The 18,622-nt window shown below is 42.9% G+C and overlaps 1 protein-coding gene across 3 annotated transcripts in view; it reads right to left on the reverse strand.

Annotated features, from left to right (window-relative positions):
* Positions 1 to 1,405: 1,405 nt before the first annotated feature.
* ITK (IL2 inducible T cell kinase) overlaps positions 1,406 to 18,622 on the reverse strand; it is a 63,143-nt gene continuing 45,926 nt past the window's right edge. For all 3 annotated transcript variants that reach the window (XM_025867151.2, XM_025867150.2, XM_073890542.1), the window contains 9 exons: positions 15,982 to 16,064; positions 14,007 to 14,140; positions 13,544 to 13,618; positions 11,518 to 11,689; positions 10,924 to 11,140; positions 9,921 to 9,985; positions 9,712 to 9,830; positions 6,655 to 6,812; positions 1,406 to 3,991 (listed from right to left, as the gene is read on the reverse strand). In XM_025867151.2, the coding sequence (XP_025722936.1) occupies positions 3,920 to 3,991; positions 6,655 to 6,812; positions 9,712 to 9,830; positions 9,921 to 9,985; positions 10,924 to 11,140; positions 11,518 to 11,689; positions 13,544 to 13,618; positions 14,007 to 14,140; positions 15,982 to 16,064 (1,095 nt within the window). In that variant the 3' untranslated portion in view covers positions 1,406 to 3,919. The remainder of the gene's footprint in view (positions 3,992 to 6,654; positions 6,813 to 9,711; positions 9,831 to 9,920; positions 9,986 to 10,923; positions 11,141 to 11,517; positions 11,690 to 13,543; positions 13,619 to 14,006; positions 14,141 to 15,981; positions 16,065 to 18,622) is intronic.

Here is an 18,622-nt window from a genome sequence, read left to right on the forward strand (position 1 = left end):
ACTCCGAATTACAATTTCTACATGGCACCCACACAGCAGATGACAGTGAATGAGTATGAACAATAATCTGGTACTCGGAACAAGGCAAAAAATCATCTTCACATTGGCTTCTTTTCCATCAGCGTTCCTCTCTCAAATCTACTCACTATGCTGCTGCACGATGCATTTTTTTTTTTTTTAAGATTTTACTTATTTATTTGACAGAGAGAGAAACAGCGAGAGAGGGAACACAAGCAGGGGGAGTGGGAGAGGGAGAAGCAGGACTCCCGCGGAGCAGGGAGCCCGATGCGGGGCTCAATCCCAGGACCCTGGGATCATACCTGAGCTGAAGGCAGACGCTTAACCAACTGAGCCACCCAGGCGCCCCAGGATGTATTTTTAAACACAGATTTAACCTTCTCTCCTTGCTCGATAACATCTTTTCTATCTATAGGTAGAGTTCCCACATTTCTTGTCTTTTAAAATATGCTCCTTGGGGTGCCTGGATGGCTCAGTCGTTAAGCGTCTGCCTTCGGCTCAGGTCACGATCCCAGCATCCTGGGATCGAGCCCAGCATCGGGGCTCCCTGCTCAGCGGGAAGCCTGCTTCTCCCTCTCCCACTCCCCTGCTTGTGTTCCCTCTCTCGCTGTGTCTCTCTCTGTCAAATAAATAAACAAAATCTTAAAAAAAAAAAAATGTTCCTTATCTAGGTTTACAACTTCTGTTTTCAATTTGCCTAACCCCTTCTATTATCCTTACCCTTGCCAACACCTCACGCCCACCCCACAACTTACACTCCAGCGAGGATAAACTGATAATAGCTTCCCCATACATTCTATTTCCTCTCTCTCTCTACCTGGAAAGTATTTCTCTTATTTCTGCCCACTTACTTCCTAAAAAACCAAACAAACCCATAATTCATCTTCAAAACACAGTTGGACATTATATCCTCTATGACGGTACTTCTCAAACTTTAATGTGCTGATGATCACCTGTGGATGTTGCGAAAATGCAGATTCCCATTCAGTGAATCTCAGGGTGAAGTCAGAGAATTCAGATTTCTCATAAGCTGGTCATATTGCTGTTGACGGTCCAGGGACCACACTTTGAGTAGCAAGGTTTTAGAAAGATTTTCCTGATATCCCCCTTCCCCTGAGAGATTCCATCACTTTTTCTGAGCTCTTCTCCTCTTTGACTACATTTCTGTTCTTGCTCTAATTGCCAGATTATAATTTTACTTGTTTATATGTCTGCTTTTTTTTTTATGACTTACCTAGAGTTTCTAAAAAGTAAAGACTGCTTTTTTCATCTTTGTTTCCATAGCTCTCATCAGAGTGTATCATAGGAACACAGGAAGCATTTGACATTTACTTGTTGAACAAATGTTGAATGATATATAGTCTTTACTTGTTTGCGGAACATGAAGCCGTGTAATCATTTTTATTTAAGGAAAATTTTTGGTTGTTTGACATTTGGGCAAATATGGAACCCAGGTCATATATACTGTATTTATTAAAATGTACAGCTTTATTTGCTAGATCTGTCCTTTAACTAAGTGCGCTTTATAAATGGTTAGAGATATTTGTAACATTTTTATTATGAATACTAGCAATTACTGTAAATGAATAAATATTCAATACATCCAAGTATAAATAGTTCTCAAAAGGTACAAAATGCAAAATCTATAAAATGCACCTAGAACCAAAACTTTGCATAAGGGAATTCCCTGTGAACACATGGTACCATTTTCAAAATGTGAGAGGGGTAGAAAAAAACAGGCAGGAAGCCCATTTTGCAGGATAGGACACTGGGGAGTTAACATGTTCAGTGAAGGCCCCAGGGAATCTGAGCTTGAACACAATAACACCATGCAAGGGGCAGTTTTTGAAACCAGACCACAGAAATCAGCCAATTTTGATGTTTTCCTTCAGGCTGGATGCTCCAGAAATCATCTCTAATTAAGGGTTCCACAAGAGAATGTACAAAATACCAGAGAGTAAACAGGGATGATTTTGGATATGTTGAGTAAGATCATCTTCTGAATGATAGAGTTTTATCTTAAGGCAACCAGTTTCACAATAATTATAGTTACAAGTTATGCATCTGAATCTCCAGCTGGTCAAAATATCACACGATTTAGAAAGAGTTAATTGTAACACCATCTAATAATCTCTCTAAAAGTTTTATGTGAACACTGTAGGAAAATGAAATCTCTTTTACATCAGGGATTACCCTTCTCCACAAAGTGCCCAAGAATACTGCAGCTGGCTCAAAGTCGAAATGATAATTAAAGGAAGCATTTATACACCTGCAGGCGGATCTTTCAAAACTGCTTTGAAGCTCACCTATAAATGGCTTCATGTAACATGACTCTGGAGGGGTGGGTGAATCAGAGGGTTAATTAACCGAGTAACTCCAAAGTCATTAACTCTAACAAAGGTGGAAGACAGATGAGAAAAAGAAGATCCTATTCCAAGTTGGAGGGCTACATGGCCAACGATAGTGGCCTATGCGGAAGAAACATCACTTGGTGGTTGACTTCTTTATTGGCTTTCTATGTCTTTCCCCCAGCTGTATTTATCTCCTCTGCAACCCCTTTCATCCTCAGTAGAAGGAAGTGTTGAATAGAAATAAAGAAACGGCATTGGCAGCAGACAGACGTGGGCTTTACATTTCCTAGCTCTGTCACTTTGGCAAGCTGTCTTGGCTTTTTAAAGCCTCAGTTCCATCATCTGTAAAATGGGAATAAGAATACATTCTCACGGGGGTGGTGTGAACTCAGGATGAAACGAAACTCTGCACGTAAGGCCTGTAGTTCAGTACATATTCACTTTGCATATTTCAGCGCTCCATCAACAGTAGGCTGCCTTGTGCATCTTGGAAGCACCCCATTCAGTGCTTGACTCACTTTCCATCCAGATGGTTTGAGTGAGAACAGACCCCTCGTTCCTCTCCTAGACTTTCAGGAGACTTGAAGCCTCAGCCTTCACGTTGCAAATCTCTAGGGCCTAAACCAGCTTCCAGGTCTCTGCAAGGCCACACTGCCCAACGCAATGCTGCCCTCTGCTGGTGAGGGTGGAAGAGTGCAGAGAGGGGACTAATCCCAGAGGCCAGAAAAACTGAGGGTGGAGCCTCAGTCAGAGTCGGTGTCCAGAAGCAATCATCTTCTCCCCGGATGCCCGCAGAAGCAATCTGTGCAGAAGGGGAGGCACAGTCACCAGCCCGGCTTGGTACTGAAGGTGGGCCTTGGAGTGGTAACAACCTAAGGCCTTTCTCTGTACGAGTTGGCTCCCCACCATCTGATGCCCTCTTTCTGTCCAGACGCTAGATCCAACCATGGGATCGGAATTGTTCACCCCAGTCCATCACCTCCCTTCAAGGAGGGAGGTGGCAGTGTGCTCGATGAATAAAACCTCCTAAAGGGGCTTCTCAGCCTATCTGGACTCAACTATGAGCGCCTGTCCCATCATCCTCTACGGCAGGAAGCTGTGGCTAACAGAATCCCAGCGGCTGAGCTTCCTCTTTCTGACCTTAATTAACTCACCAGTTCTTGAAAAAGAGCCCCACTCCTCATTCCTCTTGCCCCACATCCTAGGATTCTGTATTACCGGGCCAAGTGAAAATCCCTCGACCATACACTTTAGATCCATGTTTGAAACAATGATAAAAATAATAATCCACAGCCCTACCATGTCTCTTCTTTTCTCTAAGAAGTGCAAGAAATGGTGCCTGAAAGCTGTCACGTTGAGGTTTGCGAACCGCACAAGATAAGAGGCTGCTGCTCGGGCCTCTCTCCCAGGTCAGGGGCTGAGACGCCCGCCTCTCTCAGGGTCTGCCTCCAGGGAATTCTGGGCTGGTGGCAGCTTTTAATGCTCTATGAAGAGAGAATTTGCTTCCCCCTTTGAGGATCCGCAGCCCGTGGCCTGGTGCTGAGTCTCTGCTAAAGTCCTGATTCTGCAAGTTCAGCCAGTTGACTCAAGAGTCTGCAGAAAGGTGGCCGGTCTTCTGGTTTCTAGAGAGGGAAGAAAAGGACTCTGTGAGTTCCTTGTACTTATGTGTCATAGTTAATCCCAAAGCCACCCAGAATTCAATAGCCCTCTGCTGATTTTTAAATATGCTTCCACATGTATTGTTCGAGGCCACTGTGTCTTAATTGTTAATAGCAGGGATTCTGGGATCATATGGCCGGCTTTTGAATCTAAGCTTTTCCACTCATTAACTGTGTGACTTTGAGCAGGTTACTTAACTTGTTTGAACGTCAGTTTTGTTGTCTGTAAAATGGGGATAATAAGAGTATCTACCTCATAAGATGGTTGTGAGAATTAAATAAAATCATGTATTAAAAATACATCATAAAGGGGTGCCTGGGTGGCTCAGTCGGTTAAGCGTCTGCCTTCGGCTCAGGTCATGATCCTGGGGTCCTGGATCAAGTGCAACATCGTGCTTCCTGCTCAGCGGGAAGCCTGTTTCTCCCTCTGCCTGCCACTCCCTCTGTTTGTGCTCACTTTCTCTCTCGGACAAATAAATACATAAAATTTTTTTAAAAAATACATCATAAAATAAGTGCTAAATAACATCAAAAAAGAAAATACTTAGGTATAAATCTCACAAAATATGTATAGGACCTACATTAGGAAAAATATAGAATTTTAAAAGAAAGAAATCAGAGATGATCTAAATAAATGGGGACATTTCATGTTTAAGGATGGGAAGACTTTATATTATTATTAAGATGTCATTTCTCCTCAACTGGATCTACAGATTCAAAACAATCACAATCAGAATCCCAGAAAGTTATTTTGTAGATATTGACAAACTGACTTTGAAGTTTTTACATGGAAAGGCAGAAGACTCAGAATAGCCAACACAATGCTGAAGAAGAGCAAAGTTGGAGGACTGACACTGCCCAACTTCAAGACTCACTGTGAAGCTAGAGTAACAAAGGCAGTATGGTATTGGTGAAGGGATTAACAAAGAGATCAATGGAACAGAGTTGAGTGCCCAGAAATAGATTCTCACAAATACAGTCAACTGACCTTTGCAAAAGGAGCGAAAGTCATTCAGTGGAGAATGGGTAGTCTTTTCAACAACAGTGCTGGAACAACTGGATGTCACATGCAGTATAATGACTCTAGACACAGACCTTATACCCCTCACAAAAACTAACTCAAAATGGATCAGAGACCCAAATGTAAAATGCAAAACTTAGAAAACGTCTAGAAGATAATATAGGAGAAAATTACTGGGTTCAGTAATAGGTTTTTAGGTACAACACCAAAAGCCTGATTAATAAAAGAAAAAAATTGATGTTGAGCTTTGTTAAAATTTAAAATGTCTGCTCTGTAAAAGACACTGTTAAGGGAAAGAAAAGACAAACCATAGGCTGGGAGAAAATATTTTCAAAACACATATCTGATAAAGGACTTATATCCAAAATATGCAAAGACCTTTTCAAACTCAAAAGCAAGAAAACAAATAATCCAATTAAAAAATGGGCAAAAGATCTCAACAGACACCTCATTAAAGAAGATACACAAATGGCAAATAAACATTTGAAAAGATGCTCCACATCATATGTCATTAGGGAACTGCAAATGAAAACAATGAGTTACCAATATACACCTATTAGAATGGTTAAAACATTAAATGCTCGTGAGGATGTGGAACAACAGGAATTCTCATTGCTGGTGGGAATGCAAAATGGTACAGCCACTTTTAGAAGAGAGTCTGACAGTTTCTTACAAAGCCAATGTATTGTTATCATATGATCCAGCAATCATACTACTCCCAGTTGAGCTGAAAATTTATGTTCATACAAAAACCTACACATGGATATTTATAGTAGCTTTGTTCATAATTGCCCCAAACTGCAAGAGATCAAGATGTCCCTCTCTCTGTAGGTGAATGAATAGCCAAACTGTGGTACATCCATACAATGGAATACTATTCAGTGATAAAAAGAAATGAGCTATCAAGCCATGAAAGGACATGGAAGAATCTTTTTTTTTTTTTTAAGATTTTATTTATTTATTTATTAGAGAGAGAGAGAGAGAGAGAGAGAAACAGCATGAGAGGGGAGGGGGTCAGAGGGAGAAGCAGGCTCCCCTCGATCCCAGGACTCCAGGATCCTGACCTGAGCCAAAGGCAGTCGCTTAACCAACTGAGCCACCCAGGTGCCCAGGACATGGAAGAATCTTAAATGCATAACTAAATGCATAGTTCTAAGTGAAAGAAGCCAATCTGAAAAGGCTATGTATCATATGATTCCAACATATAACACTCTGGGAAAGGTAAAACTTGAACAATAAGAAGATCAATAGTTGCCAGGGTTTTGGGGAGAAGGAGGGAATTGTAAATAGGTGAAACAGTGGATTTTAGGGCAGTGAAACTATTCTGTATAATGCTATAATGCTATCTCACCCTCTCTTCCTCTCTAACAGTGTGTTGATGGCTTGTGACATTCTACTGCAGATCAAATAATATTTAAGGTCGCTGCCAGCTCTTTTAGGGATGGGCAAACTCTTTCATTAGTAGACGCTCAAAGCCACTTGCTTGCTAATCTACTTTCGTCACCCCTGCTTCCTCATCCTCTAAGAGGGTTTCTTTCTCCAGGGAAGGGAACAGACCCTAAAGTTATAGATTACAATGTAGGGGGAAACCACTTCCTTTACTGACCTCTTTCCAGCAATGACTCATGATCTGGTAGATATTCACAGAGGCCAGCCGGGGCTTGTATAAGCGAAATCCAGTAGTGATGTCTTCTACCACTTCTGAGTTGCTTCGGTTTTCATACGGGATTTTGCCTTCACTGAAGACTTCCCACATCAGCACACCTACAAGAAATGGTGAGTGCAGCACAGCGAATGATGAATAACAAACAAACAAATAAGCCTACATCAAGAAATTGCAGATTCCTTGACATTCAGATTCAAGTCCCTACCTTCAGGGAGGACAATACCAAACCACCTGAGGCTTCTTAGGCCTGTACTATTTCTAAAGAACAGAGATTTCCCAATCTTCCTAGTGGTGAGGAACTTTCAAGCTCAGCCCTTTTTTTTTTTTTTTTTAAAAGATTTTATTTATTTATTTGACAGAGAGACAGCGAGAGCAGGAACACAAGCAGGGGAAGTGGGAGAGGGAGAAGCAGGCTTCCTGCAGAGCAAGGAGCCCGATGTGGGACTCGATCCCAGGACCCTGAGATCATGACCTGAGCCGAAGGCAGACGCTTAACGACTGAGCCACCCAGGCGCCCAAGCTCAGCCCTTTTTTGTATCTAACTCAAATGTTACTACTAAAAGTTGCAGGGGATGTAAACTCAAAATGTCTACACATCATGTAAATGGATAGAGTGGATGAGATGTGCCATAATGGAGACTAGGGGGACTGTGGAGAACTGGGGGTCGAGTTCTGTCTTCAGAGAATAGCTGTGATTTAGCTCCAGCCACCATAGGGCGCATGGGGATGAGGGTTTGGGATTGCCACATTCTCTGATTTTTTTAAAAAGAAGTCATAAATTGAGAGTTTAGAAATAGAAACTCAACTTGATTTTTAAAAATACTGTGTAGACAGAGCAAAAACACATCTCCGGGTTGTCTATTTTTGACCTGTGATTTAATCCCCTTTCCTCTTCTGTCTTTAGCAGAAATGTCACACCCAATTTTATTATGTACTAATATATTCATAGGATGTCAAGAGTGGGAAGAGAGCTTGCAGATCACCTATTTCAGTGGTTTTCAAAGCATATTTCAAGGATTCTTAGGGCAGGGTTTTCCAAAGTATGATTCCCAAAACAACTGAATAAAAATCACCTCAGAATTTTGTTCAAATGGCAGATCCTGGGCCATGGCCCAGACCTCTGGATCAGGATTTCTAAGGGATCCTCACAGGTGCCTCTGCAGTTTTAGAAATTTGGAAACTGCCTGTAAATAAGACTATTTAGCTCCGCAAGTTGCCAGAATTTCTTTAGAAATTGAGATTTCGTTTCCTTGGAAAACTGAGGCCTGCTGCCCAAAGCTCGATTATGAAAACATTTGCTTTCATGCAAACCTTGTAATGCATTGATTGGAAACTGAGTGAGGCCCAAAAAAGATTGCTTGACTTGCTTAAAATAGCACAGTTAATTAGGGCAAAAACCTTAAAATGCATGACAAAGTTCAATGGCCTCGAGGCAGGCATCAAGCTCTCAGTCCATCCAGGTTTCTGTTTCTCAGGCTTGCCACTCATGTTATCTCGCCCTCTCTACCCTTCTTCCATTAGTCAGTCTCATTTTCGGACCCTTCAGGGGGTATATCCTAGGCAGGGATGGACTGGAGCTCAACACTCTAATTTTATGATGCAACAGAAAATTCCCAAGCTGACAACCTTTGGCAGAATAAGCCTCATGCAGAGTTGGCAGGTGAATGTGACAAAGTGGCCATGGGTGCAAACATCTCCATATGGGACACCGGGCTTGGTGCAGTGTGACTGGCTGCATCACCCATAGGGAGTGGCCACATGTCAGCCATACCTTTCCTCATTATATATGGACTTGGGGGAAAATAGAATCTTCTGAGATTGTTCTGGTGCAGTTTTATTTCTTCCAAGTTCATTCTGTAACTTAAATTTGAATAACAAAATCTTAGCTGGGTCTGTCAAATAGGGAAGCTGTTTTAAGGAACAGCTTAGAAGAACTAGAAATTTGCAAACCACTCGGTTATAGAAATTGGCTCTTCTAAAATACTGGGGGAAACTTCAAAACTAGTTCTCTGAAGAGATCTAATTAGCTTTTCCCTGATTTCTACTCTTAAGTCAATACACCTGGCAAAATCAAACTCCAACTCATTCCTTTCCAAAGTATAACCCTTCTTATAGTCCAAATCAGAGGTTGTTTGGCATGTCTTTGTGTATAGTTTAGCACACACAAACTATGGCTTAGGAGGATATGACAAATCCAGCAAGAATGGCTAGTACTTTCTGCCACACCAACATCATTCATTCTGCCTTTCATTTATGCCCATTTGCGCTCATCAGAAAGTCTAATTCCTTATCATGGACTGCCAACTTCATTGTCTAATGTTCTCTCACCAAGACAGTGCCCCTCTTTTCTCTGGATGCACCAAATTTTTATACTTGCTGGTTTTTTGGTCAGAGACACCAAATCTTCCCTGGATCCTCAAGTGGGGATGACTCTCTCTCAACATTCAGATCAAGGGTCACCTCCTTGGAGAGGCCTCCCAGACCATGCTATTTAAAATGGACTCTCCATCCCAGTCACTTTCTATTCCATTAACTGTTTTGTTTTATTCATAGCACTTACTTATCACTACGTGACTTTGTCTTATGTACATATCTATTAACTTGTTTATGTGATTGTTATCTGTCTCCCCCTAAAATTTGCCTCCAAGAGAATAGGAGTCTTTTCTATCCTATGCACCCCTGCATTGTAAGCACCTAGATTAACCCTGGCTTATAGTAGAGGCTCGATAAATTGTTGCTGAATAAATGAGTAAAATATTTATTGAGGGGTACGTGCGGGAAAATACTGTTGAACAAAATATGCTTTCAAAGATCCCAAAGAACAAATGCAAAAATGAGGACCTCTTCATAGTTTTCAGAGCCATTATCACACACAGTCTATCAGTGGGGTGCCCTCACCACCCAGTCCTGGGCAAGTAGAGTTGCCTGGATTTGACAAATAAAACAGCTGCTTGGCAGTCCTTGATCATGTGGGGGTGGGGCCAGGATGATACTCACCAAATGACCACACATCTGACTTGCTGCTATAGCGGCTGAAGGAGAAGACTTCCGGGGATGCCCACTTCACCGGGAACTTGGTGCCTGTGGAACTGGTGTATTGATCATCAAGGACGAACCTGGGTAGAGAGTGGAGAAAGAATGTCTGAACGTTCTGGGGGCCTGAATCCCACTTCTGAGACTTTCCTGGCGCCACATGCCCATATTACCTTGTCATCCCAAAGTCAGACACCTTGATGACTTGGTTCTCTCCCACTAGACAGTTTCTGGCAGCCTGGAGTGGAGACAGGCAAACAAAAAGGAAAGGAAAACTGGTGGTGGATAATCAATATAAGGAGTATCCTATAATCTCAGTCTTCTGGGTTTCTATGTGCTGCTGTACAAGGGCTTTACAGATGTTAATTAAGCTTCACTAGTGTCCAGAAGTGAGCTCAAAAGTCAAGATGTGATCCTTTATCAGGATGAGTAAGTTTGGTCTTTTAGCTTCATTCCTGAGATCCTAATTAGAAGAGAAATCTGTGGTGTTGTCTCACCAACAATGTGCTCTAATGTGACTTGATGCATAGGAAATGTTAACATCAGGGATGATATGAAGAGACTGTCACCCATTTGATGAAAATAAGAATGTTTTGAGGTTACTAATCCTCTTAAAACTATTCCTCAATAGGAAGAGTACCTAGTCCCTAATTAGTACCACAGACTTGTGTGCTGGAAGAGCCCTTAGTGATAAAAGACCCCACTCTTTTTTCACATTTGAAATATGCCTTCAAATCCCAAGGGGGATATGTTAAAATGAATATGCTGAGCTCTGACCTCCAGAGACTCTGAGGATGGTTTAGCATCACTCCAATGTGATTGTGGTAGATCCTTGGATAATAGTTTGAGAAAAACTGTGCTTGTCCATTTCCCTCACTTTACCAAGAGGAACCTGACGCACAGAGAGGTTAGGGAGAGGCCATAAGCTTCATTTGGGAAAAATGTAAACTCAGACTCAGAGGGTACAAGTCAGAAACAAGGCTGGGATTAGAGCCCAGATCTGAGTCCTACTAGGACATCGCCTAGTGGGTGGAAGAAGAAAGAATTTGACAGTGGAAGGGAGATGGTTTGTGACTTGTTATTTATTAACGTATTCCCAGTCTGGGTAGCTCCACATTTCAGTGGGACATAGCCCTTCATCCCAGACCTATAGATGTTGTCCCTGCATCCTCTTACCAGGTCTCTGTGGATGACACATGCCTCCTCCAGGTACGCCATGCCCTCACACACATCCAGGCACATGCCCAGCAGGGTTTCTGCAGCAAAGAGCCCCCGCTGGCTGCGCAGGTAATCCGACAGGCAGCCGTGCTCCATGAACTCGAACACCAGGCAGATGGGAGCCTGCTCTAGGCACACCCCATACAGCTGGACCAGTTTGGGGTGAGAGAGTTTCCTGAAGGAAAAAGGCAAAGGGTGAGATGATCTAAATTCAGTCTCCCAAAAATGCACTCCCTCTCCAAAACAAAAACAACCTGAAGGATGGTGAGAAGTCAGATGGTATGTGCAAGGATGAATGGAGGCCACTGTGGCTGGTGCATTGTGGACCAGAGGGGAGATGAGGAGGGGATGAGACTGGGGAGCAGACAGGGCAAGACCATGACAGGCCTTGTAGACCATGGTGAGGCGTTTGATTTTATTCTCCATGCCCCTGGAAACCATCACTAGATTTGAGGAGCAAAGTGGTGAACATGGCATCAAAATGGTATGTAAAGAACAGCACAGAATATCCTCCCCAAGACATCTTTGCATACTCTTATTTTGGCTACTCACATCATGACTTCAGCCTCCTCTATGAAGTCTTCTTCTGACATAGCCCCTTCTTGAATGGTTTTGATGGCCACCTTGTCCTTGTTGAGCCAGTAGCCAAGATGCACCAACCCAAACTGCCCACTGCCAATCTCCTGCACAAAAGTGAGCTCTGAGGGATCAATCACCCATTTCCCTGGAAAAGAGAGAGAGGGTCTTCCAGGGGTGGCAAGCAGTAGATATGAGGCATAGGGCTACAAGGAGACTATATATAGCCCTTGATAGCATGTTACTTTATTGTTAATATAACCCAAAGATGGCAAATAGTATCAGCTTTAGGCAAATAGGTAAAATTATTATCTTCCCCCCAAATAATAACATAGTATATGCATTTAAAACCATGAAAAATGTATGTGGGGGGAGATTATATGGAAGGATGAAGGAAAGTGGCATTAATCAAGATATCAAAGAAAATAAATGAAAGGGTTCTTGTAATGTCTCAACTATTTTCTATTCCTGATTGAAAATATTTTATTGCCATTTTTCACACAGAGCAAATTTCATTTGAGCTGATCATTCATTCATGCATTCATTTATCCACCAAGTGCCTCCACAGCACTCTGTCTGGCCCTAGCAGGGGTTGGGCGTAAGGATCCCAAGAGGTCTGGTACATAGGTACCTGCCAGCACAGTCTGGTACACGGTAGGCTCTCAAAAATGTTCAGTAAATGAATAAAAGGAATTCGATTCTCAATTTTTACATTGACAAGATGAGCGGGTTCATAAAATAATCTCTGAGATCCCATCCAGCATGGATACATTAGGATTCTATAGTTATTAGAATTACCCTAGTTTTATAAGGAGGCTAAAGAGGCATTACCCTTTCCTGGCACTTGACCCTAGTACCATAAACAGCTCAATTTCTGCCTCTTTGAGTCAAGAGAAAATAGTGCTGAGTTCCTGTTGTGTAACAGATATGGTGCTAGTTAGGGATGGAGGGCCCATGGCAGTATTTCTCAAAGTATGACTCTCTAATCACCTGGGTCAAAATCACCTAGAGCATTTGTTTAAAATGCAGACTCCAGGATTCCATTATCAGGGATTGTGTTTTGGTAAGTGTTAGGTAGTGTCCAGGAGCCAACATTCTTCTTTTTTTTTTCCTTTTTAATTTTGGGGGCGGAGAGGGAGGGGCAGGGGAGAGACAGTCTTAAGCAGACTGTCTCTGCGCTGAGCACAGAGCCTGATGTGGGGCTTGATCTCATGATCCTGAGATCATAACCTGAACCGAAATCAAGAGCTGGATGCTTAACTGACGGTGCCACCCAGGTGCTCCCAGGAGCCAACACTATTACTAAGCATCCCAGATGACTTAGATGTACTCTGGAGTCTGAGAACCACCCATCTAGGAGACACAAAATGAAAATTACTCCAGCCTTCTCCTCAACCAGCACAGTTTAAACTAGGGGATGGAAAATCAAATGCCTTTAGGGTCCAGGCAGATAATAAAAAATGAGGGTGGCAGTTCCAAAGGATAATAAGGAGTAACAGGGCTTATGGCACTGGAGATGCAAGCTTTGCCTAAAGGCACTGAAAAAAAATTAACACCGTGTTATGCAGACAAACACTTCTGAATGCTTCCAGCTTCCAGCCCTTGGAATGGAGCATACCCAGCAAACTAGATGATACAGAAGTTCTAGAAGATAGGTGGGAATATGGTCCTAAGGCATTATTTTCTAATATTTTTTTCGAATAGCATTTAGTAGAGTGCTGTGTACAGTATAGGTGCTCAATAAACACTCGATGAACTCTTAAGTAAAACCAATGGACACTGATTTGACATGGATAAATGTGCTCCTATATATATCTCTCTTACACACTTTGTAAATATTCCTTTGTGCACATCATCTGCAGATATCCAGTGGACCTGTCATAATGGTTATTTTAAGTCTGGGGAAGAATTAGGTCCATGGGAAGTCCATTCAGAATTTGCCCCAGACCTTTCGGGATGTGAGTTAGTGCAAACACAAAACATTGCCGACCGCACTGCCCACCGTATCTCAGTCCTGCTGTGACCGGGGCTTTCTGCCTCCAGGAACAAACTGGATACCGGAGTCTAGTGACCAGACCTGGGTTGATTAAAAAGTGAAAGGCAGTGGTTAGAGCTTTACTGTAGCAACTGTTCAAGTTACATCACCAGCAAAAATATAATCCAATACAAAAGCTATTTTTATCCTGGAAAACAAATCCCAAAGCCCAGCCACTGACATTACACCCCCTCCAACAAGAGTGATAAATACAGATGGGCAGGTGGTGAAATCCCATGAGTCTCACAACAGAATTTGCCAATGGGAAATATGTAATATGATCAAATATTTGGCATCCTTTTCTATTTGGAGATTTAGTTATTATTTATGGTCAGCTTGTCCGGGATGAAGAAACCCGGCGGGGTGGTTGTCATTTTTCTCCAAGTTCCCCTGCAGGGGTTCCCCTCTGGCCTCGTCCTTTAGATCGCACCTCCTCCATTATGTTGGTGATAATTGATGAGGAGAGGGATGGAGTCAAACACATACTTCTCAGCCACATAGTATCGCTTGGGGTTGTCATTTGTTTCTTTGATGTGATAGTGCTTTATACAGGGGTTGTTCTCACTGAAACAAATGAAACATGTATGCAGTGATTATTAACAAGCAATATTTAGACACAAAAATGTCTACTGGTATCAGATTCCTATTAGCTTTGTTTTTTTACCCTCTTAGAAGGATGGCAGGTCTATTTCAACTCGTGTGTCGGTCTTGACAGGGTGGCCCTGGGTGCTGGAGTAGGAAGGACTCTGAGGCTGCATTTAGACCCAATTAGAATCAGTGCCATGATGGGTTGGTGATGCTTCTTCTATGGCCATGAAGTGGGGAATGGTCTTGTGTGTGCTACATGCTTGCCTCCTCTGCTCTGTGGATTTCACTAACTGTCAGCAGACGATAAAGGAGCACTCTGGACCCTTAGTACTACGTGATTTGCAAAGCAAAGGGTTAACACAGAAGCTCTGAATGCTCTCTTTGGAAAGTCCTGCTTGCAAGGCTGGCCTGTGGCTGGCATCTGAGAATCTGGGTTTTGGGAGGGCTCTCACCATTCTTTAACTGATAAGGATGGCTCCCTGTTCCTAAATTGTTTGTATAGCATTGTGACTTATGTTCAATGCCTGCTTTTCTTCTGGGACTCTGGAATTTTGCTATGTGCTAGGCAGAGGGTGCCTAGGTGACTAGCCCCCAATGAAAACCTTAGGCACCGAGTCTCTCGTGAGCTTCCCTGGTAGACACCATTTTACCCCTGTTGTCAAAGCTTATTGCAGGAGGAATTAAGCATGTCCTGTGTGACTCCCCTGGGAGAGGACTCTTGGAAGCTTATGTTTGGCTTCCTCTGGATTTTGCCCCATGTGTTTTTTCCCTTTGCTGTTTTTGCTTTGTACTCTTACACTGTAATAGATCTTAGCCTTGAGTGTGACCGACTGTATGCTGAGTCCTGTAAGTCTTCAAGGTGGATCACTGAATCTGGAGGTGGTCTTGGACACCCTCAGCATAAACTTTATTTCTCATTCCTTCTCCATAATATCTTATGGAGCTGCAGGTCACTGTCCCCAGCCGTGGAAGAGGCATGGCCCCTCTGTGATGTGCATCTTCTTTCCCATCCCTGGGCAGCACCCTTCTTCTCCACCACCCATCCAGACCCTGCTCTTGCTCATGTCCTCATTCTCCAAGAAGTGTTCCCTGAGGACGCCTTCATCATTCTTTTTCTCTTTTCTCTTAAATCTTACTGGAAATTGCTCATTGCCAAACTGCTTTATTCTTACTTATTTTTTAATTAGAAGAGAATCTGAGACCCAGATAGGCTGTTAGACATTCGTTTTACTGAGCAGGAAACTGAGGGACAGAGAGGGGCAGACAAGCAGGGTCTTGCAGTCAGCCAGCTGGAGCATGATGGTGGCTTGACCACCTGAGCTCTATTGCCTCAGGGAGGTGCCATCAGCTCTTTGAGCCTTGTTTTCTCCTATGTGGAAGGAGCATAGTAACTCCTGCCTTCAGAGCTTGTGAGGATCAGAAACAGTCTATAACATTCTGGCATATGGTAAGGACTCAATAAATGGTAGGTAGCTTTATTAGCCGAGCCAGAACTAAAACGCCTACTTTTGGTTGAAAGTATCTTCCCCTTTAGCTGTGGGTTAAATTATAAATCATCAACTACAGCTCAAGTATTTTCTTTCTTTAGAGCTCTGCACTCGGGGGTGCTAACTTAGAATTCTGAGAACCTGGCGTCTGGACTCAGCTCTGTTACTTTGCAGCGAAATGACTTCAGTTATGTCTTTCATCTTCCTGGCCTTGGTTTTCTCAGAGGGATCAGGGAAAGCACACCATTTCTAGCGACCTCTCTGCCTCTTACACTGTCTGAGGTTGCTGTGTGTCTCTCCCCACTTTGCTGAGCTGACTTAGCACCATACCTTACGATGGCTTTGGTGAAAACAGACACGGTATATGTTCCCGGGGTCCTGGAATCTCGTACCATGAAGGCTCCTTCTTTGCCCTGGAATGGTTAGAAAACACAGAAGGTTAGTGATCCCAGGAAACCAGCCTCATGCCTCCAGCTCCACTTGCTGGTCTGCAAAAGGAGGAGAGACAATAGGCCAGCTTTGCACAGAGCAGACGTTCCGCAATAATGGCTACCATTTCATTTGTTCATTCAACAGATATTTCCCAACATCCTACCATAGATCAGAGACTTCTGGTGATGACGTGTAAGCAGGGAATAAAGACAGATAAATATAAGCTCTGCCCTTTTGGGGGTCCCCATGTACCAGGCTCCTTACAGATGTTATCCAACCCTCACTACAACATAGCAATCTAGATTTGGTGTCCTCAGTTTACTGACGAGGACGCTGAGTGCCACAGAGCTGGAGTGACTTTCTCACAATCCACAACTAGGAAGTGGCAGACCTGGGCTTTGAACCTTGAATGTGGCATGAGAGCAAAGCCCATGTTCCTTCCACTGCTCCATGATACCTCCTCTCAACACATGTTAGAAGCCAGTTCTCCATTCCCCTCCAAGGGCACAAAGCTTTCTGATCTTGAAGCTTCAGCAGTTCTTTAATGGGAATGTATGTATTAGGCCCTTTCTAAAGTGCTGATTTTGCTGTGGGCAAAAGGAGAAAAAAATAACAAACAAACATAAGTTCCTGGTCTCATGAGGGAAGTGGAAAGAAGGGAAAGCCCCAAGAACGTACTTGGGGCACACCCCCCGCAACAGTTTTGCCAGCGCTGATGGAAAAAGTACAAGCAAATGCATATGCCAGTGTATTCACTCCTGGTGGGAACTTTAAAATCTGGACTCTGTCTTGAGTACTTCATGTCCAACGCTCTGTTCCTATCCAACTGTAAATCTGTGCCGGTAGTATTTTCAAAACCTATTATTTACTTAATTTCAACATGGCAAGGGCCACAAGCGAAGGCCAGTGAAACACATGAGCCTCATGTGTGAGCCACACATACTGGTAGCATATGGAGCAAAGTGTATACGATTTGGAACAATGCGAGCCCCTCCATCCCCAACCCCCAGAGTGGGTTGTCTACACAAAATGAAAACAATATGCACGGATGGCCATGCTAATTGTTTTTGACTCCTAGAATCCCAGGATGTTTAGCAGCATCCCTGGCCTCTGTCAGCTGGATGTGAGACCCTGTCAAGTGTTCGCTGGGGAGACAAAATCACCCCCCCAGTTGAGAACTATGGATCTGGCTTAACTCCCTATAACCCTGTGCCCCACACTTTGTTGATTATCACGATCCCCTGAAGAACCTGAAGCACAGAATAAGACAAAACAAAAAAACCCCAAACCAGCAAACAGTTAACCGTACTTCACTTCTTACCTACGCACTTAGAATCTGTAGGACTGCCACCCTGGTTCCTGAGCTGTTTAGAAGCTTGCCATGTGATTCTTACAGACATCCAGATGCTGTCTCCATTGACTCAACTGAACATGTAGCTCTTACTTATAATTGTCCTGACTAGTAGTGTCTCTCTCTCAAAACAGCATTACATGTTAGAAAATTCGCCCAGATATATAACCTGCTACCTCTAACTTGGCCCTAAACCTGCAGGGGTGTGTGTGTTGGGAGCAGGGGTGGGGGGTGGCTGGGGACAACTGGTCCTTACATCATTGTGCGTTCTTGTCAAACCTATAATTTACCACATAAATGTGAAACACGCCAAACTCTTATCTCTTCTGGGACTTCAAGGATCTATTTTGAAAATCGGAGGGGGGTGGAAGGTGGGGGAATTGCATGAAGGTGGCCAAAAGGTATAAATTTCCAGTTATAAGGCAAGTAAGACCTGGGAAGTAAGGTCCAGCCTGATGACAATAATTAACAGTATTGTGTTTTCTATTTGAAAGTTGCTAAGAAAGTAGATCTTCAACATTCTCATCACAGGAGAAAACAATCTGTAACTATGTGTAGTGATGGATATTAATAAAACTGTATTAATCATTTTGCAATATATATATCAATATACGTATTATAATATATATATCAAATTATTGCATTGTACACATTAAACTTATAAAATGCTATATGTCAGTTATATCACAATAAAACTGGGGCAAGAAAAGAAATTGAAGCTGAGATGTGAATCTTCAGGCCCCTATTGCTTAGACATGCTCTCCCTACCCCAGGGCTGTGAGTTTGGGCTGCTCGGGCTACTGCCTGAAAACAGGGGAAGAATTGAGGGAAATGCAGAAAAGGCACCATGTTTCTTTTTCTAAGATATCCTGAAACAGTCCTAGTATTTTTGGTTCACATAGAATGTATTTTAGTAATTTTTTTTAAGATTTTATTTATTTATTTGACAGAGAGACACAGCGAGAGAGGGAACACAAGCAGGGGGCGTGGGAGAGGGAGAAGCAGGCTTCCAACAGAGCAGGGAGCCCGATGTGGGGCTCGATCCCAGGACCCTGGGATCATGACCTGAGCTGAAGGCAGATGCTTAACTGACTGAACCACCCAGGCTCCCCTATTTTAGTAATTTTATTTCATGATTTTCTTTTAAATTTAAGAAATCCTTTATAATCTTTCTTGAGCACTATATGA

Source organism: Callorhinus ursinus, unplaced genomic scaffold, assembly GCF_003265705.2.
Source record: "Callorhinus ursinus isolate GAN/ISIS: 27379988/994484 unplaced genomic scaffold, GSC_fseal_2.0 scaffold3, whole genome shotgun sequence".
Classification (NCBI taxonomy): Eukaryota; Metazoa; Chordata; class Mammalia; order Carnivora; family Otariidae; genus Callorhinus; species Callorhinus ursinus.